Source organism: Rhinopithecus roxellana, chromosome 14 (genome assembly GCF_007565055.1).
Source record: "Rhinopithecus roxellana isolate Shanxi Qingling chromosome 14, ASM756505v1, whole genome shotgun sequence".
Lineage (NCBI taxonomy): Eukaryota > Metazoa > Chordata > Mammalia > Primates > Cercopithecidae > Rhinopithecus > Rhinopithecus roxellana.
This window is the reverse complement of record NC_044562.1, coordinates 78,293,641-78,315,922: the sequence shown is the minus strand read 5'-3', so window position 1 is coordinate 78,315,922 and position 22,282 is coordinate 78,293,641. Positions and strand designations below refer to the sequence as shown.

The 22,282-nt window shown below is 37.7% G+C and overlaps 1 protein-coding gene across 7 annotated transcripts in view; it reads left to right on the top strand.

Moving 5' to 3' along the window:
* The window catches only part of UBR3 (ubiquitin protein ligase E3 component n-recognin 3), a 282,358-nt gene that overhangs the window by 94,130 nt on the left and 165,946 nt on the right, over nt 1-22,282 (top strand). For all 7 annotated transcript variants that reach the window (XM_030916531.1, XM_030916525.1, XM_030916526.1 and 4 more), the window contains exons 12-19: nt 6,938-7,003; nt 7,092-7,181; nt 8,626-8,754; nt 9,683-9,735; nt 9,829-9,962; nt 10,320-10,405; nt 11,682-11,823; nt 15,837-15,933. In XM_030916531.1, coding sequence (XP_030772391.1) covers nt 6,938-7,003; nt 7,092-7,181; nt 8,626-8,754; nt 9,683-9,735; nt 9,829-9,962; nt 10,320-10,405; nt 11,682-11,823; nt 15,837-15,933 — 797 coding nt within the window. The remainder of the gene's footprint in view (nt 1-6,937; nt 7,004-7,091; nt 7,182-8,625; nt 8,755-9,682; nt 9,736-9,828; nt 9,963-10,319; nt 10,406-11,681; nt 11,824-15,836; nt 15,934-22,282) is intronic.

Genomic DNA, 22,282 nt, shown 5'->3' with positions numbered 1-22,282 from the left:
GATTTGGCCAGTGAGAGCCCCTTTAAGCTTAGTTTCTACTTGTCCCATCATTTTTTGAGAACTTCCATGTTTTCTGGCCCATCAGGATGTTTCAGACTCATAGTTTCCCCATCCATTCCTGGAATAAATAATTTCTTTATGGATCCCTGGTTACTTTTAGTGTGGAACAATATTTAGAAAAATCTAGGTGCTACATGTGCTCATTGCTATTGGCGTATCACTGCTCCCAGGACTTCACAGTGAACAGAGGAGTGTATGTATGTAAGTACATATACATATTTGCATTTATATTTATTTTTTTGTCTACAGTGAAATCTATGAGTTCAAACTGATATTTTTAATTCAAGTTTAACACTGTAGGATTTATTCTAGTTTTCTTCAACAGTGGAAAACCTGGCTTCCATTATCTTTAATATGTTTACTTATCTATAAGTACATATTTATGTATGACCAATCTCACATATAAATATGAGAAGTGACTCTCATCTCAGTTGCCTCTCTTTCCCCTGCATGGATGCCTCTTTTCCCTGCTTTGACTCTGAGTCCTCATTCTATTCCCCCTTTTCCCACACGTGGACACCCTCCTCATCCTGCCTGGGCTCTGACTCCCCACTTTGGACTGCCCTTCTGTGGAGAAGCCCTGTTCACCCTCTTTGTGCTTGAAACTCCCGCACCAGGCTCTTCCTGTTTTTGGATGTCCTCCTCATTCTGCCTTGGCTTTGATGCCTCCTGCTGGGCTCTTTGCACATGTGGATAATCTCCTTACCCAGCTTGGATTTTGATTCCCTGTTCCAGGCTGGCCTCCTGTATTGTTGCCCTCCTTACCTCAGTCAGGCTGTGATTCCCCATTTGGAGGCCCTCCTCACCCAGATTGGCTCTGATGCTCTACACTGGGCTGCCCTGCTGTGTGGGTCCCTTTTGACTCTGTCCACATCTGATGCCCTATGCTAGGCCACACCCCCTGTGCCTGAGCAACCCCTGACATCTCAACCCCTCGATTACCCCCAACAGTTGCCCTCCTCAGTCTGAGCTCTGACTTCCCTCTCAGTTTCCTAACCTTTAGATGTTTATTTTACCGTGCTCCCTCTCTTTACCTTCCAGTGGCTTTAGGAATGGTTTAGGAAGGGAAGAACCCTTTGTTGTCTTTAATTCTAATCCCTCCTTTCCTGAATTAATTTTTCTTTACCCCTCATTACCCCTCCCCCAACATTTGTGTCAGCTCTTAGCCTTCAACCTGGATTTTGTCCATTTGGATTTTGATTCTGCCCTGACCAACTCACCTTGATTCTTTGCTTTGTGTAATTGTTGGTCTTTAGGCTTAAATTCTGTTTACGTAAATGGTAATAAGTCAGTGTTCAGAGAGAACATTCTCCAGCCTTCACGGAGCTCCATCCCACTTCCAGCCTGCTTCACTCCTTCTTCACCCTGTCCAGGGTCAGTCCCTTAGCTGGAGCTTTAACTGAAGCTTTTCTCAATCCGGCTTTCTTTGGTGTTTGAAACTGCAGGAGTTATTGTTGAAATAGTAGCATCACTAAGGCAGCAGTAAGATTGAACTGGGGGAAAATTATACAAAAGGAAATGATATTTAAATTAATCATGCTTGGAATCAGGAGTATAGTGAAGGACAGTTAGACTCGTGTATGACATACAGAGCACCTGAACTCTAGGAAATAGTGTATTTGTTTTTCATACAGAAATATTTTTAGGAAGATATTGAATGTTCTCAAAAATTTAAATGGATTCTTAAAAGAATAGAAATTAAGTATAGAACTTAAGGAATCAAATAATATGTTATTTATTTATTTATTTATTTTTGAGATGGAGTTTTTGCTCTTGTTGCCCAGGCTGGGGTGCAGTGGCACACTCTCGGCTCATTGCTGCCTCCACCTTCTGGGTTCAAGCGATTCTCCTGCCTCAGTCTCCCTAGTAACTGGGACTACAGGCTTGTGTCACCATGCCTAGCTAATTTTTGTATTTTTAGTAGAGATGGGGTTTCACCATGTTGACCAGGCTCGTCTCGAACTTCTGACCTCGGGTGATCCACCCACCTCGACCTCCCAAAGTTCTGGGATGACAGCCGTGAGCCACTGTGCCTGGCCCATGTCGTGTTTTCATATGGTGCTTAAAGGTTTTATTGTTCCTCCTTGTTTTTGTCATTGGGAAGTGGAGATGCAGAGATATTAAATGACTTGCCTATTGTTATGTAGCAAATTATGGTACTTCTGGGTCCACAGTCCACATTTTGGAACTTCTTGTCCGGTAGTGTTTTAACTATGTTGGTTGTTGGCAGTGGAAAGAGCTTTAACGTCAGGCAGATTTGAGTGTAAATTGTGACTCTGCCATAATTTAACTAGCTATGTGGCCTTGGATAGATTTTTTTAGGTTTAATTTTTAATATATTTTTACCTTTTTTTTTTTTTAACCCTGCTGAGCCCATTTCCTCATCTGTTGAAGTTGGTAACATTAACCAGTGAGGATTGACTAAGAGGCACATATTACATGTGTGATAAACATTAGTTCTTCTTCCATCCTTGTGGGTGGATGTCAGAAGTCATTATGGTAATCTAGTACAAATCAAGCAAATAATTTTTTTTTTTTTTTTTTTTTTTGAGACAGGGTCTCGCCAGTGGTCTTGAACGCTTGGGCTCAGGTGATTCTCCTGCCTTGGCCTCCCAAAGTGTTGAGATTACAGGTGTGAGCCATTGTGCCTGGCCAGTAATATGTTTTGAACTGAAGTAAGCCAAATCAATCATATAGAAACGGGATGGAATACATTTTCCTATAAGATAAGCCATTTAAGAGTTCTTAAAAACATGAATATCATGTAGGGCAACAATTGTGAGTTTGTAGCAGGGTGGGTTTGGCTAGAGTCCTCTGGTAAGAGAAAAGTAGAACATGCATTCATATAGCAAATATTTATTGAATGTTTACTATGTTATAAACATAGGGGATATAGTGGTAAAACAGTCCCTAACTTAAGGAAGTAGAAGACAAGTATATGGTTAATTTGATTCCTGTGCTTCTGTAAAGTTGTGACCAGGTGCTATGTAGGAGGATAAAAGGGAGCACCTGACTTAGCCTGAAGAACCCAAGAAAAGCTTCTTAGTAGAAGTGTCAACCGAGCAGTCTTAAAGATACGTTAATCCAATGGGAAAAGGGATATATAACATTTGGGGCAGAGGGAATAGTGTATATACAAAGGCACAGAAGCTTAGTAAGTTAGGGGCAGTACCTATGGTGCATGAATTTGTGTGACAGAAGATGAGGCTGGAGAGGTAAGCTGTTTCTTCTCAGGAGTTGGAAGGTTATCAGGAGGCTAAAACCATAGGGAGTCATTAAAAGATTGTGAGTGGAAGAAGTTCAAGATTAAATTAATGTTTAAGTAAGACCACCTTCTGGCAGTATATAGCGGGTAATAGAAGATATGTTAGTTAAGGTTCTTTTAATGCAAGGGGAAAAATAATTTAAAGCAGCCTGAGTTAAAGAAGCAGTCATTTATTAATACATAGGGGTGTCTCAGGGTTAGGGCACCTGGACCTCAGGGATGGACTGGAAATCTGAATAGGAGCTCTTGTCGCTTGCCTTTGCTTTGCCCTGTGTGTATGTGCCTCATTTTTTCTTCCCTTCCCGTACTTTGTCCATGTGGTGAAATACTGCCTTCTTATAGTAGCCTAATGTTACCATTTCAGGCATATTCCCAGATTGTCTGTGAATGTCCCTGAATCCCAGTTCCAATTTTTTAAGAGAAAAAGTCATTGCTCAGGCTGGGTCAGATGTCCCCTGTCCTGCCTCCAGTCAAATATGGCTACTATAAACTTGACTGTCAGGCCCCAATCTCTGTGTGTGGTTGAGGTGGCAGAGAGTGGGAAAGGGAGACACATTCTGAGAAGATGGGAAGCTTGTGAGCTAGGCAGACACCACAAAAGGTGTTTTATGGAAAATAAAAGTAGAAGTAGCAGTTATCACTAAAACCTAGGCGCTAGGTGTTGAGTGCCTGAGCTAAGGTTAGTTAGGTGCAGTGTAGACAGAAAGAAGAAAGTGGATTTAAGAGATTATTTAAAAAATAAGTAACCATAATTCGATACCTCATCAAATATAGGAGGCTTGTGAGAAGGAGGAAGTCTACATTTCATATTTAAATTACTGGGAATCTGGAGAAGAAATATTGAGGAGGATTGAATTTTATGGCAAAGATACTGAGTTTGGTTTGGACACACTGTACTTGTAGTCCCATGGAATATTAAGTATTGATGTTCAGTAGACACCTGAAAGTGAGATTTGGAGTTCAGGAGTGAGATTTCTGCTGAGATTTGGGAGTCAACTGGGTAGAGTTAGCAGCTGAAGCTGTGAATCTGGATAAATTCACATATAATGAGAAGACTATAGAGTGAAGAATGGAATTCAAGTACTATCAGTATATATAGGAATAGAAGAAGCGCTTATCAAGTAGCCAGTCTGTGACATTAGACAAGGAAGGAATATGGACTTTAACATTATGGAGAATGTTGAATATAGGATATGCTAAAGCCCTGAAAGATAAAATAGAGTCCATGGCTTATTAGTTAATAGCAATATGTACTGGGTACTGTGCTGTTTTACTTATTTCTCACAGCTGCCCAACTCTTTATTATTCCTACTCTAAGGACCAGACAGCTTAGGCACAGAGAGGCATCTTGCCCAGTTTTACAGGTAGGTGGCAGAGACAGGATTCTGCACTTAGGGGGAGGCACGGTGGCTCACGCCTGTGGTCCCAGCACTTTGGGAGGCTGAGACAGGTGGATCACTTGAGGTCAGGAGTTTGAGACCAGCCTGGGCAACATGATGAAACCCCATCTCTACTAAAAATACAAAAATTAGCCGGGTGTGGCAGTATACGCCTATAGTCCCAGCTACTCAGGAGGCTGAGGCAGGAGAATTGCTTGAACCCGGGAGGCAGAGGTTGCAGTGAGCCGAGATTGCGCCACTATACTCCAGCCTGGGGGACAGTGCGAGACTCAAAAAAAGAGTCTGCATTTAGGCTGGGCATGGTGATTCACGTCTATAACAACACTTTGGGAGGCTGAAGTGGGCAGATTGTGTGAGCCCAGAAGTTCAAGAGCAGTCTGGGCAACATGGCAAAAACCCTGTCTCTACCAAAAAATACACAAATTAACCAGGCATGGTGGTGTGTGTCTGTAGTCCCAGCTACTCAGGAGGCCGAGCAGGGAGGATGACTTGAGCCCTGGAGACGGAGGTTGCAGCTAGCTGTGGTCGTGCCACCATACTCCAGCCTGGGCCACAGAGTAAGACCCTGTCTATTAAAAAAAAAAAAAAAAAGAGTCTGCACTTACCCAGTCTGCTTAATGCCTCAAAGGAAATAGAGAGAGATTCTGACTTAGCTAGTTGGTGTAGAATATGTTACTAAGATGATTATTGTAATGGAGGGCAAACTTTTTAAAATTTTATTTTTAATTGTGGCAAAATACACATAAAACATAAAATTCACTATCTTAATCATTTTTAAGTGTATAGTTCAGTCGTGTTACATGTATTTGTATTGTTGTGCAGCCAATCTCCATAACTTTTTTGTCTTGTAAAACTGAAACTATACTCATTAAATATCTACTCCCCATTTCCTCTTCCCCCAGCTTCTGGCAACCACCATTCTACTTTGTATCTCTATGAATTTGGCTGCTCTAAGAACCTCATATAAGTGGAATCATATAGTTACTGTCTTTTTGTGACTGGCTTATTTTACTTAGCATAATGTCCCCAAGGTTTATTCATGTTACAGAACATTGTTATAATTTCCTTTCTTTTTATGGAGGGCAAACTTTTATTTATTAGAACACATTTTTATAGCCTTTACATATTGAGGAGGATGTTATTATCTTACTGGTTTTGGAAAAAATAATTATTTCAGGGATGGTGACATATTTAGACTCCTTATAACCTCTATAATGATATCACATTAGCATAATTATCTGAATGTCCGGGAGAAAAATTTTTAACCAGAGAATATTTACTAAGAACTTAAAAAGCATTAAAAGCAAACAATACCTTTTTAGTTTTTAACTCATTTTTTAAGAAGGACAGCTGTGGTATATTTTTGCCCTGTAGTGATTTTGTGATCCATGGGATTCACAGATTTAAAATACAATTTTTGTAATATTTAAAGGAATGCATAACGTCATTCACATATTTTTTATGAAGTTTTGTATGGAGGCTGGTGTGTTTGGTACTGATTGGAAGCATCTTATCCAACTGGTGAAGGAATCTAACGATGCCCTGCATTTATACCTCTGTTTAGGGATGTGGTCAGAGTCTTCTTACTGTTTTGAATATGACACTGGAGTCCAGATTAGCTCCCCAGTTCACTACTTTTGAATTTTAGGAAGTTACTTAAGTTTTCTAAGTTTGAATTTTGCTACTTGTAGAATGAGAATGTTAGTAGTTCCTACTCCATAGCATTCTTCTAAGGATTAAATGTGATAATGTGAATAAAGTGCTTAGCATGGTGACTGGCACATAGTAAGTGTTCAATGAATGGTATATGTGACTGTTACTCTTATTACTGTCATGATGTTTGGTATACATGCGTTTGAAGAATCCCAAATGGTCTCTGTAGCTGGAAATCCATTCCATCCCTTGTTTTAATAATGATTATTTGCTTTGGCTAAATTGAATTTAGGAAATATTAATCTGTGCTGGATGCTTCAGAGGATTCAAAGTTGAGTAGAATACGGTTTCTGCCTTCAAGAAATTTAACGCTTAAGTGTTTAAAATGGGATAATTTTATCTGTAGTGATTTTAGAATCTGCATCTTCTAAAATGTTAAGTTTTGAATTTAAAGTATAGGAATAAATCCAGGTGAGAGTATGGTTTAAACATTTTACAACCATCTTAAAATTTCTGTGAAATAGTCTTTGACTTAATGGATTTTGTTTGTTTATTCCAGCCAGCACCTAACCAAGTCACTTTTCATCTGCCACTACATCGTTACTATGCTATGTTTTTGAGTAAGGTAAGACTGTCATTAAAGAGTTCTGTTCTTTTTTTTTTAATTTTCAGAAATAAGAATTGAATTAGTAACTTTTTTATTGTAATTTTAGGCTGTGAAATGTCAAGAACTAGATTTGGATTCTGTTTTACCAGATCAGGAAATGTTAATGAAACTAATGATTCACCCACTCCAAATTCAAGTATGTATTCAGGCATTTAAAAAGTTTTGAAGTGGATTCCTTGTTTAAGCGATTCTTCCTTTATTTGCCTTTCATTGTTGTTATAGCTGAGATGTTTGAAAACTTTAAAAAAAAAAGTTACTGTATTTTTGCCAGATTATGTTTAGGTATTTTTCATTTTATGAGATTTACTTTGTAGTTTTACTTTTTCCAGGAATTCTTTTCATGATATTTACTTATGGGGTGGTATTTAACATACTATATAGCACTGTTTTGGGAGTCAAGAGATCCGAAAGATTCTAGCCTTGGTGCTACCACTGTTTTATTTTCCACAAAGTTTAGGGTATTTCACCTCCTTGATTCTTAATTCCCCTGTCTGTATAATGTGAGGAGAAAGAAGAGAGAAGAATTAGCTTATATAAGCACTGTAATTTCTTTTAATACCAACACTATAATTTGGCAGGCCAGCTTTTTGTATACATTAGAGGGACTTGCACTTCAATTTGTTTTTCCTGGCAATTTTAGATTTGTTAATTATAATATTATTGAACCTGAACTCTGGGTGTTAGGAAACAGATACAATTATGACTGCTTGAAGCCGGGAGTGGTGGCTCACGCGTGTAATCCCAGCACTTTGGGAGGCCAAGGCGAGCAGATGACGAGGTCAAGAGATTGAGGCCATCGTGGCCAACATAGTGAAATCTTGTCTCTACTGAATATACAAAAATTAGCTGGGCGTGGTGGCATGTGCCTGTAGTCCCAGCTACTCGGGAGGCTGAGGCAGGAGAATTGCTTGAACCTGGGAGACAGAGGTTGCAGTGAGCCAAGATCACGCCACTACACTTTATCTGGAGACAGAGTGAGACTCTGTCTCAAAAAAAAAAAAAAAAAAAAAAAAAATTATGACTGCTTAGTTTTAGTTGACACTGGACATAAATACATGAAGAATTGAATACTGATATAGTGAGAACATTTATTCTAACCTCCAATATTTGGAAAATTAGTAGTATAGGTTTAAGATTGAGTTAGGGTGAATTAAAGATGTAGAATGTATTCATTGACTTTGAACAATTGGTTTTATTTTATGCTTATTCCAGTGTCTTTCTTTAAACATGTATATCAGGATTGTTGTTGTTACTTAGAGTTTTCTTAAGGGAGAAATAGAGTGAAACATAAGCATTGATTTCTTATGAAAGATGTCAGTGAAAGTCATTATAAATGTATCCAGAGGCCAACATGGAAAACCAACTCATGTTTAAACTCTAAAAAAGTGGCTATGTGAAAACATAATTATTGTTAAAAAAAAATGTAGAAGTGTATATTTCAACTGATTATCTTTAACACTGGACAGAATATCGGGCTCATACTATGATTACATCATTAAATATTTTGAAATGGTTATTTATAATATTTTGTAAAGATTGAGTTTAGATAATTTATTCTTTATCCAATTTACTTTTATTAGGCAAGTCTTGCTGAAATCCACAGCAATATGTGGGTAAGAAATGGTCTACAAATCAAAGGACAAGCCATGACCTATGTCCAGTCTCATTTCTGTAATTCCATGATTGATCCTGACATTTACCTGTTACAGGTAAGCCAACTAGATAATGCAGATATACTTTAGAAGTGTCTCATTTGTACCCAAGGGATTTTAATTTGTAGAGGTGACTGAGTGATGACATGGAGAGGCCAATGCCACTGAAAGAATAATTTATTACTTACATTTCCCAGGAGAAGAGGCATACCACCCAACACAAGACTACAAGGAAAGCACCAGGTTTTGGTCAAGAGGCAGAAAGGAGTGAGGGGAGAGCCTAGGCAAGAGCCTTTATTGGGGTTTCTACGGGAAAAGCAAGGCAAGGCAGGATTGGCTAGTTTGAATAATTCCAGCAGGCTTTGAGGCATAGGGGCTGAACCTGACTCTGTGGTACCTGGCCCTGGGTTGATTTAGAGCAGGGGAAATACTGGGTTGATGTATGAGAGAGTTAGATAAAGACAATGATTGGCTTGCATGATGGGCATGTTCCCAAGTAAGTTGTTTATTATGTTTAGGAATTAGCTGGCTCTGGGAGGGAGTATCTGTCTTCACGTCTGTAAGGCCCCTCAAGATGTCAAAATATTATACAGAAAATAAAAATCATGGCCAGGCGTGGTGGCTCACGCCTGTAATCCCAGCACTTTGGGAGGCCAAGGCAGGCAGATCACTTGAGGCCAGGAGTTTGAGATCAGCCTTGCCAACAGGTTGAAACCCTGTCTCTACTAAAAATACAAAAATTAGGTGTGGTGGCACATGCCTGTAATCCCAGTTACTCAGGAGACTGAGGGCTGAGAATAGCTTGAGCCTGGGAGGCAGAGGTGGAGGTTGTAGTGAGCTGAGATTGCACCAGCTTGGGCGACAGAGTAAGACTCTCTCAAAAAACAAAACAAAACAAAAAACAAAAAAAAAGTATAGAAAAACATGATTAATAGAAGAAGGAAAACTGAATATTGAGGAATAAAGCATTTTGTTTTCTTTAAAGGTTTGTGCTTCTAGACTTGACCCAGATTATTTTATTTCGTCTGTCTTCGAAAGGTAGGCATAATTTTATTAAGACAGGTATTAGGAAGTGTCCAGTTAATTTTGTTTTAATTTATAAAAACATGTTTCAAATATTTCTTCTTGTAGATTTAAGGTAGTGGATTTGTTGACAATGGCATCACAACATCAAAATACAGTACTTGATGCAGAGCATGAGAGGTCGATGTTAGAAGGCGCTCTTACATTTCTTGTGATTCTTTTGAGTCTTCGTTTACATTTAGGTAAAACTCACTCATACTAATACTTAGGTATTAACTGTTTTCCTCCCTTTCTCCCCGTCCCTGTGGTAGTAACTGGCTTAGGGAAAAAAGGAAAGGATGTAGATAAATTTAAAGAATGTTTCAAACTCTTGTATGTTGTACTATAGGTATACCTTTTAGAATATCCTTAAAATATCCTTTGCTTAAGGGAACTGCAAACAGCAGTTAAACTGCAGTTATATTTGGAGCATTGCTTCTTTACTCTTTAATTTGAAACATCCTGTATTTGGTAAAACAGCTTAATAAAAAATGTGGTAATTTTTTTCTTTATAATTTATGTATACTCAGATTTGTTAATTCTGTTTTTAATAATTTTAGGAATGTCTGATGATGAGATTCTCAGGGCGGAGATGGTAGCCCAGCTGTGTATGAATGACAGGACACACAGTTCATTGCTGGACCTCATATCCTTTTAAAATTTTAGTTTCTGTTAGTTGCAGGATCTAAAATAAGTAATTTTTATGATTAACGGTTTATCAATTTTTTGATAGTGAAATTTTTTTCTATGAAAAATAACATAGAAAAAGAAGAATGCCAGTTGTTTGCTCAAGTATGTATTCAGTGCTGGTGACCGTTTTTTTTTTTTTTTAACCTCCTATTATTACCTCTTGGGGAACTCTTCTTAGACTTTAGGGTAGATTTCAGGACAGATTGATGGCTTTGGCTACCCCAGCATTTAACCTTCTAGGACAGCATTACTGAACGTTTTGTAAAAGGCAGCTAGGTCTATTTTGTCTGTGTAGCCAGGATGCAATTCATGGTGAACAGTTAAAGGTACACCTTATGATTATTATTACCAGGATTTTAAACATTTTGAGGGTTTTTCTGTAGAATTTGGTCTTAAAGCATTTTTGAGTTTGTAGATTATTATTTACAAACAGGGAACTTGTGGTTCTTTGTATAGGACTGAACATACAATGAGTATCTGATTATCTTTTTAAGTTAATGTTAATAAAAGTTTACGCAAAGATTATCAAGTAATTTTGTGATAAAAATTCCGGCTAAATTTAGTATTTGTATATCTTATGTTTTGTGAAATAAGTCCTATTAGAATGCCTATTTGACAACCTTGATTTTTATAAGCAGCATCAATTTGATACTGTCTGACGATTTCCTTCAATCATTATAAACTATGTGTCAGTTTATTATAGAGTAAAAACGATCTCTGTATTTTGAATTTTAAAGATTTGTGTAATGTGAGGAGAGAATCTTTTTGGTTAGCCTCTTTGCTTAAATTTGCTTAGCATTTTTTTCTTTGGGGGTGAAATTTTGTGGTTTTTGGAAAAACAATCTTTGCTATAAAAATCTTTGCTAATTTTTCCCAAGTTCTTTCTGTTTTTTAAGGAAAAGTTATTTACAAAATGATGAAAATCAAGACAGATTTTTAGAAGTTTTTCCATCATTTTCTGAAATTTTAAAATTTATTTCGGGGAAAATATACCTGGGAACTACTACAACATACAATTTATTAGTAGGCTCCTAGATTAAACATATTTTCAGAAATCACAATTAAAAAGTTATTATTGAGCTGTTGTATTATATAGCCCTCTTGTGGCCAGTTCTGTATATTACAGCCAATCACTATTTGCCTACTTTAGCAAAATGAGAAACTAGAGTACCTTGGAAAGACTATAAATCTGGCTTTTTGTTGCTAATATTTTTTCTTGACATATATATCATATTCCAGAAAATCCGAATCCCAAAAGTGGCATTATTCCAGGCAGTTACAGCTTTGAATCAGTTTTATCAGCTGTAGCTGATTTTAAGGCTCCTGTTTTTGAACCTGGAGGTTCTATGCAACAAGGCATGTATACTCCCAAAGGTATGTTTATATACATAAATGAACTCTTTCAAATATCAGTTCTTGAATGGTGAATTCTTCTGTGTATTAAAAGAAAATGTTTACCTTTTGTTCATTCAAGCTTTGGTTTTCTTTTCTCCATTTTGTTATAAATGTATGTCTTTATTGGTAAACAGTGATACTGCTTTCAATTACTTAGAAATCTATAGCTTTATGTTACACTAAGACTTCTTAGATGACTCTAAACTATAAAGGAAATTTATATTTGAACTCTAATTCATTTTTGTAAGTGATCATAACCATAAGTGAACCAGAAACTATAAAACAAAATGTATATTTAAAAATATTTTGAATGTATTTACTCTCCAAATTTGATTTTGAAACAGCAAAACAATCCTCATGACCCGAATTTTAACTTGAAATAGTTCAAACTAAGGTCTGTATAGGCTGGGCACAGTGGCTTATGCCTGTAATCCCAGCACTTTGGGAGGCCGAGGTGGGTGGATCACCTGAGGTCAGGAGTTCGACACCATCCTGGCCAACATGATGAAACCCATCTCTACTAAAAATACAAAAAAATTAGCCAGCCATGGTGGCAGGCGCCTGTAATCCCATCTACTCAGGAGGCTGAAGCAGGAGAATCACTTGAATCCAGGAAATGGAGGTTATAGTGAGCCGCTATTGCGGCTCTAACCTGGTCAACAAGAGTGAAACTCCATCTCAAAAAAAACGTGCACATAGAATGCTGATAGCACTTACTTACATTTTAAACCTATGTTAAATGCACAGAACGTTTTCCTTAAGTGGATGATTGGTTTTCTAAGGTTTTTCCCCCCTAGATTTACAGTTGACATGCTTGACAGGAGCCAGAGGTAAGTGAGAAAAATTTTGATTTACACAGTCTTTTTTGTTTGACTTTCAGATTTTCACTTCTCTAAGTTAAAATTTTGAAGGAAGTAATAGTTACGTGCTTCTTGACTCCCTCAACACATTGTCTAAATGAAAAACCAATGCTCATTTTGAAGTTGTAAATAATGTGTACTGTGCAGTGTGTGTTTGGCAAAGCAGAACAGAAAAGGCTTATTTGGGATTTTTCAGGGAGTTCACAAGGAGCAAGAAAATCCAGAGTCTCTGGTTGGAAAGTATTCCATAAAAGAAAAGCATAGTATGTTTCTAGTGTAGAGGATATTTTGTGTGTAAAATTAGATGAATTTGGGAGTGGAGTGGTGCTGTGGTGTAGTGCAGGGCTTATAAAAGTGTGATGTGAGGATTACATCTCTGTCAGACTTACTTGCGCTCCTCATTAAGAATGCCGGTTCCTGTGTCTCATCTCCTGTCTGCTGTCATCAGAATCTCTGTGGGTGAAATCTGGGAATCTGCTTTTTAAAACAAGCTCTTTAGATGATTGTTCTGAACAATGCTGAGATGGAATACTGGGCATTTGGACATTAAAGCTAGCAAATTGAGTGTCATATTTAAATACCGTATGAATTATATTTGCTAGTTGTGTGGTTTAGGAAATCAGTTGTTTTGTTTTGTTTTGTTTTTTTTCTGGAGACAGAACCTCACTTTTTCACTCAGGCTAGAGTGCAGTGAGCTGTGTTTGTCACTCAGGCTAGAGTGCAGTGGCGCCGTCACAGCTCACTGCACCCTTGACCTACTGGGCTCAAGCGATCCTGCCACCTCAGCTTCCCCAGTAGCTGGGACCATAGGCACCCACCACCATGCTGGCTAATTTTCGTGTGTTTTGTAGAGACAGGGCCTTGCTGTGTTGCCCAGGCTGGTCTCGACTATTGGGCTTAAGCAGTCCTCCTGCGTCAGCCTCCTAAAGTGCTGGGATTACAGGTGTGAACCGCCGTGTCCAGCCAGTTTTTTATCTTTGGGTTTGGCTTCTTATCTATAAAATAAGTTTTTAAACTTTTAAAAAGTGGTTGAAACAAGCCTCTGGTTTTGGGGACTAACCCTTAAGTGAATTTGTTATATTAATATAAAACCAACAAAAGCTGGCCTACTCCTGTTAAAGTGGGTGTGGGTAGTTGAACCTAGCTTCTCCTCTGTCCTGCTATCCACTTGCTCCTAAAGTGACCCCTGTTATACATCTGTGGTCATTCAGCTCCGTGGAACACTGTTTGAAGCCCACTGGACTAATTAATCACTACAGTTTTTTTCCATTGCTAAGATTGTGCAATTCTCATAAAAGCTTTGGCATGTTAATTGTGCAGAATAATAGACTTTAAAGAGAAGGACAATCACGGCTGGGCACAGTGGCTCACACTTGTAATCCCAGCACTTTGGGAGGCTGAGGTGGGTGGATCATGAGGTCAGGAGATAGAGACCATCCTGGATAACATGGTGAAACCCATTCTCTACTAAAAATACAAAAAATTGGCCGGGTGTGGTGGCGGGCTCCTGTAGTCCCAGCTGCTCGGGAGGCTGAGGCAGGAGAATGGCATGAACCCGGGAGGCGGAGCTTGCAGTGAGCCGAGATCGCGCCACTGTACTCCAACCTGGACGACAGAGTGAGAATCTGTCTCAAAAAAAAAAAAAAAAAAAAAAGACGATAAATGATTCTAGAAATACTAATAAAGGTGTTTGTGAAGGACTGTTTTCAGAATTTTAAGTCATACTTCTGATACTTTAAGATGAATAGCTTGTTACATGAAACTAGGGACAGTGGTTAACAATGGTTAACAGTGTCTTGTGCTAGAAAGTTGTAATTATAGTGGATGGGTAGGGAGAAGCTTATGCTTCTCACCATGTTTTCAAATGTTAAGAATTTTGCTAGAAAGAATGAAAGAAAAAAACTTAATCTAGTATGGAGATACTTTTAAGGCAGTGGTTTCTAAAATTACTATCTCAGTCCATCCTTTAGGTTTTTTCCACATCTAAATATCCGCTCTACTGAAATATACTTAGTATTTCAGTATTTTTTTAAAATGAGTTAACTTTAAAAAAACCTTGCCTCATCCTAAGCATGATTAATAGTGAGGTGTCATGAATTTTATTTGCAACTTACAATTTTCTAATACACATTTAAAAATAATTACATAATTATTAAAATGAAAAGCTTTATATACTTAATACTTAAAATCATCTTGTGAAGCATAAGTTGTACACATTCCACACACAGGATAGTGGTTCCTAAGTATGCCGAAGATAAGGAGACAAGTGATCCGTTTTAGCAAAGGAGTAGAAAATCTTTTATAAACAAAAAAGACTTATAAAGTGGGTCTCTGTTGCCCAGGCTGGTGTGCAGTGGTGTGATCTTGGCTCACTACAACCTTTGTCTCCTGGGTTCAAGTGTTTCTCCTGCCTCAGCCACCCAAGTAGCTGAGATTACAGGTGTGTGCCACCACACCTGGCTAATTTTTGTATTTTTAGTAGAGACAGGGTTTCACCATGATGGCCAGGCTTGTCTCAAACTACTGACCTCAAGTGATCTGCCCACCTCAGACACCCAAAGTGCTGGGATTACAGGCATGAGCCACCGTGTCCAGCCTCATTAATCTTTAAATCTAGTTTTCATGTTTTTGCTTTTAAGTACTTTTTTTTTTTTTTTAATACTTTTTTTGGAAGGGAAACGAGGTCTTTGTTGCCTGGACTGGCCTCCAACTCCTGGGTTCAGATGAGCCTCCTGCCTAAGCCTCCCAAGTAGTTGGGACTGCAGGTGTGAGGCATCATGCCCTACTTGCCTTTAAATATACTCAAAGGTCTTAACATGCTGTGTTTCTTTCTAATTGGCACCCTGCAAAAAACAACAACAATGAAGTTAACTTTTCTGGTGAGGCATTGTTGTATTACAAAACTTTTGTTCTTTAGTGCTTGCTGAACTCAAGAGAACATTCCTGATGATGAAATTGTGATTTTTGACTTAGAAAAGTAATCATGGCATCAAGCTTCTTAAGGCAAATACTATAATCAGATTAAATTGTTCTGTCTTTCAAATGTAAAATATACTTAACAAATGTAAGAAGTCAATAAATATTGATTTTATTTCTGAGAAGTCAATGTTTCTACTTTCTTTTGAATAATAGCTGAAGTCTGGGATCAAGAGTTTGACCCCGTCATGGTCATTCTTCGAACAGTTTACCGTAGAGATGTGCAGTCTGCAATGGACAGATATACTGCATTGTAAGTCCATCAAATTGATTAGCATCATAACAGAGTATTTTATATTTATATGGAAAAATTTCAATTATAACACAGATATGATATGCTCTCATTAAACTATACGTCCATTCTTTAGAGATGAAAATAATAATTTAAGGTTTAAATAATAATCTGTCGGAGATTTATGTTAAGATCTTTATCCAAAATTTGATGTTAATGTGATAGATTTAGAACATGATCACTAAATTAAAAAACAGAAACTTATTTAGTTGCTGTTTCATCAGTGGAATTAAAGGCTTGGTTTTGTGTTGTTCTACTTTTGAACCAGTAGAGGAGGCACAAGTTAAGAGAATAGAATTCTCTGACATCAGAGATGGTAATGGGTGTCTGTAATAAGTGAACATACTTCTGTGGTCATGACAACTGGGAAAATAGCCAAAGCAAAATGAATTTTACTTGTAAATATTTAACAAAATAGTTTATAGTATTGATGACTGCAGAAGACAAAAATTTTGAAAAATATCTTTTAAATGCAGAATTCAATTTTGTATGTTATTATAAATTGTAGACTGTTGTAAATGTATTATTTCCACCTCTTTTAAAACTTTAATAGTTAATATTATATTGCTGAATATCACAGGATATCATCTTTTACTTGTGCTTTCCTACAGCTAAACGTTTAAAAAACAAGTTTAAATGATGCACATGTCCTTGGTTTTGAGAAAGTATTAATACTTACCCAGATAACTATCAAAGTGAAACTTCTCTTTTGCCAAGACTTTGCAGTAATAGAAATATCTATCACAGACAAATATCTGAAGAAAGTTTTTAATGTGGAATTTTAATTCACTTCCTCCCCCAAATAAAACCAAAACAATCTTTGAATCAACAACGACAACAACAACCCAGTTCAGCCATCAGCATCTCTCTCTCCCTTTCTCTAAACCCTTGGAGAAATTAGAGTGAGGTTCTCTTTCTCTGGTTTCTGAACTCTTTTTCTGCTTTTCATGTGGTTTTGTAAAAATTTGCTTGTAGTCTTTTACTAAACTCTTAGCTCCTTGAGGGAAGATATTTTTATCTCTGTATCTCTTCTACATCTTTAATACTTATCTCAATGCTGGCGCTTAGTAGGTATTCATAATATATTTGTTGAATAAATAAATTTGAGTAATTCCTGTTGAAAAATTGAAAAATGAAGAAAATTGGGAGAAGTATTTGCATGGAAAACCTAATTGAGACTTCCTAAACACCAGTCTTAAATGGCTCTGCCTTTTTTTCAGGGTAGTGGTGACAGTTAGTTGTTTTGAATGTATAAGAATTAAGTAAATTTTATTCTCTTTTACTTTGTAGTTACTAGAAATTTGGACTGAGATTGGGCTGAAACTTTCAAAGCTTTGAAGGAATCATTAAATAATGCAATCAGTTTTAAAGGGGAAATTTTATTTAACAGTACACATTTATTGAATGCTTGTTATATGCCAGGTACTCTGTAAGGAAAACATAATTGATTTATTTTTCACTTAGCAAACTTTTAGCTCTGAGCAGTTTCTTTCTTTCATTTAGAACAGTGGTTCTTAAGTAGGGATGATATTTGGCATTGTCTGAAGACTAGTAGGATTGCCACTGACATCTAGTAAAGGCCAGTTCTACCACCTCTACCAAGAATTCCCTTAATGTCATTAGTGCCTAGGTTGAGAAACCTGGTTTAGACCCATATTGATACATGGGTATACTTTTTCTGTTTCCAGGTATCCTGTGTTTTGGGATCTGTTTTATACTCTTTAGATCTATATCATATTTTGATTTATAACTATTTCACATAGTCAGATAAAACCATATTCCCGAAGCTGTTTTTATCAGTTTTTTCACTTTCTTATTTTGTTCTCTATTTTCCCTCATTCTCTTGTTTCCTCTGTTTGGCTTTTGAGTTCTTGTACAATTTCTTTATAGCTTCTTAGAAATATTTCTGAACAGGCTGGGTGCAGTGACTCACATCTGTAATCCTAGCAGTTTTTAGAAGGCCAAGGCAGGTGGATCACTTGAGCCCAGGAGTTCAAGACCAACCTGGGGAACATAGTGAAACCCCATCTTTTCAAAAAATACAAAAATTAGCTGGGCATGTTGGTGCATGCCTGTAGTCCCAGCTACTCGGGAGGCTGAGGCAGGAGGATTGCTTGAGCCTGGGAGGTCAAGGCTGCAGTAAGCCTTGATCATGCCAGTGGATTCTAGCCTGGAAACAGAATGAGACCCTGTTTCACAGTAAAACAAAACGGAAACATTTCTGAACCACTATGATGTTTCTTAGCAGTTTGAAAATCTACGTTTTAAAAGAAATAATGTACTCAAAGCGGTAATAGCAGATTACAAACTTTTTAGCTTTAGACTAAAACCTTTTAACCATTATCTTTTAAAATACTCTTTGAAATTTTATGTGCAACCTATTTGTGTGATAACTTTTGTGTATGTAAAATAAATACCATATCCTTGCAGAAATGCATTGGTTACTGCTGGGCGCGGTGGCTCACGCCTGTAATCCCAGCATTTTGGGAGGTCAGGTGGGCAGATCGCTACGTCAGGAGATTGAGACCATCCTGGCTAACACGGTGAAACCCCATCTCTACTAAAAATACAAAAACAAAATTAGCCGGGTGTGGTGGTGGGTGCCTGTAGTCCCAGCTACTCAGGAGGCTGAGGCGGGAGAATAGCGTGAATGCGGGAGGTGGAGCTTGCAGTGAGCTGAGATCATGCCACTCTCCAGCCTGGGAGACAGAGTGAGACTCTACCTCAAAAAAAAAAAAAAAAAAAAGAAAAAGAGAAATGCATTGGTTACATAATTATGTAAAACTTAAAATTTTTGTGATTTATTTTGTATGTGAAACAATAATACCTGCTTCCTTTATGCAGTGTCTTTTATTTGTTGTATATTTGACTGTACAATTGACTGTTTCAGTTATTGTTTCAGCACAAGTGGGAAGATAACCCTAAACTCTAGGATTTGTTTGCTATTTTATTTATTTTATCTTATTTTAATTTATTTCATTTTATAGAGACAGAGTCTTACTCTGTCACCCAGGCTGGAGTACAGCAGCACAATCCCGACTCACTGCAACCTCCGCCTCCTGAGCCCAAGTGATTCTTCTGCCTCAGCCTCCTGAGGAGCTGGGATTACAGGCACCCACCACCACGCCTAGCTAACTTTTGTATTTTTAATAGAGATGGGGTTTCACCATGTTTTCCAGGCTGGTCTTGAACTCCTGACCTCAGATAATCCGCTGGCCTCGGCCTCCCAAAGTGTTGGGATTACAGGCATGAGCCACCGTGCCTGGCCGATTTGTTTGCTATTAATTATTTTCATCTGCTTTTTAGTTTTAAGGGACAAAATGTGGCTTAACTGATTATACTGGGAGGGATCTTTTTTTATTTGCAAGAAGACCTTTTGGAGGTCATCTTGCAAATTGAAATGAAAAATGGCCAGATAAATTTAAACTTTTGTGTTCTCACAATTTAGCTCTGTGCCAGGCACTTTAAAGGCAACCAGTAAATATTTGTTAAATGAACGAAAAGTAGATTTCTTTCAGTTTTTGTGCTGAGAGTTTAAGTGAAAGTAAGCCATTTGCTCTATGTGTTGCTTAGATGCTTAGAATTTTAGGCTGTTATTGCTGGAAAAGGCCTTTGAAATCTAGTCCAGGTTCTATAAAAGTATCTCGTGGGCCTTCACTGGAAGACAGGGTTGGGCAACAGCAAGAAGAGGCTTAAGAGAGTGGAAGTGGCTCATCTTGCTTCTCTTTCTCCCTTCCAAATATGCCCGAGTGGGCATTCAGCTCTTAAAAAGAAAACAAAAACAAGACAACAACAACAAAACAAACCAACAGTTGGAAAACCATCCATTCATTTCAGTGTTATATTTTATATATGTGAAAGTATGTCTGTTTTTTGTTTGTTTGTTTTTGAGACAGGGTCTCACTTTGTCACCCAGGCTGGAGTGCAGTGGCGTGATGATAGCCCACTGCAGCCTCCAACTTCTGGACTCAAGTGATCTTCCCATCTTACCCTCCTGAGTAGCTAGGACTACAGGTGCACACCACCATGCCTGGCTAATTGTTTAAAAGTTTTTTGTAGAGGTGGGTTCTTGCTATATTGCCCAGGCTAGTCTTGAACTCTTAGTCTCAAGTGATCTTCCTGTCTCAGCCTCCCATAGTGCTAGGATTATAGATGTGAACCACTGTTCCTGGTGAAATATGTCTGACAGTGGCAGTGTTGTTAGAACTATGAGCTAGGCCATTTCCAAAGATGGAAATGATTTCATAAAGCATCTGTTTTAAATTCAACTGGAAAGTACATTTTTAAAAATATGTAATTTCTTGTATCTCTCTTGCCTCCTGTCTCCCATTTTGAAGGTTAATGACTGCTGCCCCATGTTGGAAAGTATGATGTATGAGTTTTATGTATGTCATTTTTGTCTCAAACTAGTCAATAATGACGTGTTGGTGTGAGTCACTTAAGTAATTTTTTTCTGTCACGTAGCATTTCATTTGCATTATTCTATTAATGCTTTTGAAAAGAGCAGTCAAAATGATGTATTACTCAGGCCTTCAACAAATGTATAACCTTTATTTTGCAACAATTTATTAATCTAGGTGCCACACATTTAGTGGTTACTGCTTAAAGCAAACAGAGAAACAAAGTAAAATTAAAAATTGCTTTTTTAATGCTAAATGAAATAGAATAGTTGAAGTATTTCATCATGGCTATTGCGATCATTTTGAAAATTACATTTATATGTTGTCACTGTAGTATTATATACAAACCAATTTTTAAATTTATTTTTTATTTATTTTTATTTATTTGAGAGAGTTTCACTTTTGTTGCCCAGGCTGGAGTGCAATGGCACGATCTCGGCTCACTGCAACCTCTGCCTCCCGGATTCAAGTTATTTTTCCGCCTCAGCCTCTCAAGTAGCTGGAATTACAGGCATGCATCTACCATGCCTGGCTAATTTTGTATTTTTAGTAGAGACGGGGTTTCTCTGTGTTGGTCAGGCTGGTCTCAAACTCCTGACCTCAGGTCATCCGCCTGCCTCGGGCTCCCAAAGTGCTGGGATTACTGGCATGAGCCACCGCGCCTGGCCCAGAAACCAATTTTTTTAATTGCAAAGTTAATTTTATAGCATCTTCATAATCATATTTCTTATTTCTCTGATATATTAATGATAGTTTTCTTATTTTTAAGACTTTTTCTTCGTTCTATGTAGTATCTGTTTCCTCTAAGGTACATTTTCTGTTGTTCAGTCTCTAGCTTTTGAGTTAGAGGCATTCCCCAGATGTCTGACAATGTTGACTGCTTGTTATTAAGAGCTCTTGAGTGCATTGTTGGAACTTGTAGATTCTGAATTTTAATATAGGGTGATTTGGGTAGGCAGGTTTGTTGAGAAACACTTGTGTTAGATCTTTCTTTTTGGCCTGGTCAGATTCCTCAGGGAAGTATCCTGAGATACTGCCCAGAGGTAATGGTATGGCTGCTATTACTCTGTGAACCGACTGGGAGACAAGGCCTAGGGACTCTGAGTCAAATATGCATATGACGACTTTAATCTTTCTTCCTTGTACCCTCAATTGTACTTGCTATTTTATACTCCCCAGAGATGAGTTCTGTAGCCAAAATTCTGTTTCAGTGGTGGAAAGGCAGTTTTCATCCAATCCTCCTTATTTTAACCCCCTGCCTTCCCACCTCCAGTTATAAAGGTACCAGGTGCTGCCAATTTTGTTGCTTATTTTTTAATTGCACTTTTTATTATTGAGTTTTAAGACCTCTTTATATTTTCTGAATACTAGACTTATCAGGTATATGATTTGCAAATATTTTCATTTCTTTCTCTTTTTTATTTATTTTTTTTAAGACAATGTCATTCTGTTGCTCAGACAGGTGGCATGATCACAGTTCTCTGCAGCTTTGGGCCTCCCCAGACTCAGGTGATCCTGAATGGCCTCCCAAGTAGCTGGGACTACAGGCATGTGCCACCACACATGACTAATTTTTGAATTTTTTATAGAGATGGGGTCTCTACATGTGTTGCCCAGGCTGGTTTGATCTCTGCAGCTTAAGTGATCTACCTGCTCAGCCTCCCAAAGTGTTGGGATTACAGGCATGAGCTATCGCACCTAGTCTGTGAATGTTTTCTGCCATTCTGTGGATTGTCTTTTTCACTTACTTGAAAGTGTCCTTTAAGTCACAAATGTTTTAAATTTTGATGAATTCCAGTTTTTTTCTTTAATTTTCCTGTTTATTGCCTAAATTAATTTAATTTTCCTGTCTGTTGCCTAAATCAAGGTCACAAATAGCTAAACCTATGTTTTTCTCAAAGAGTTTTATG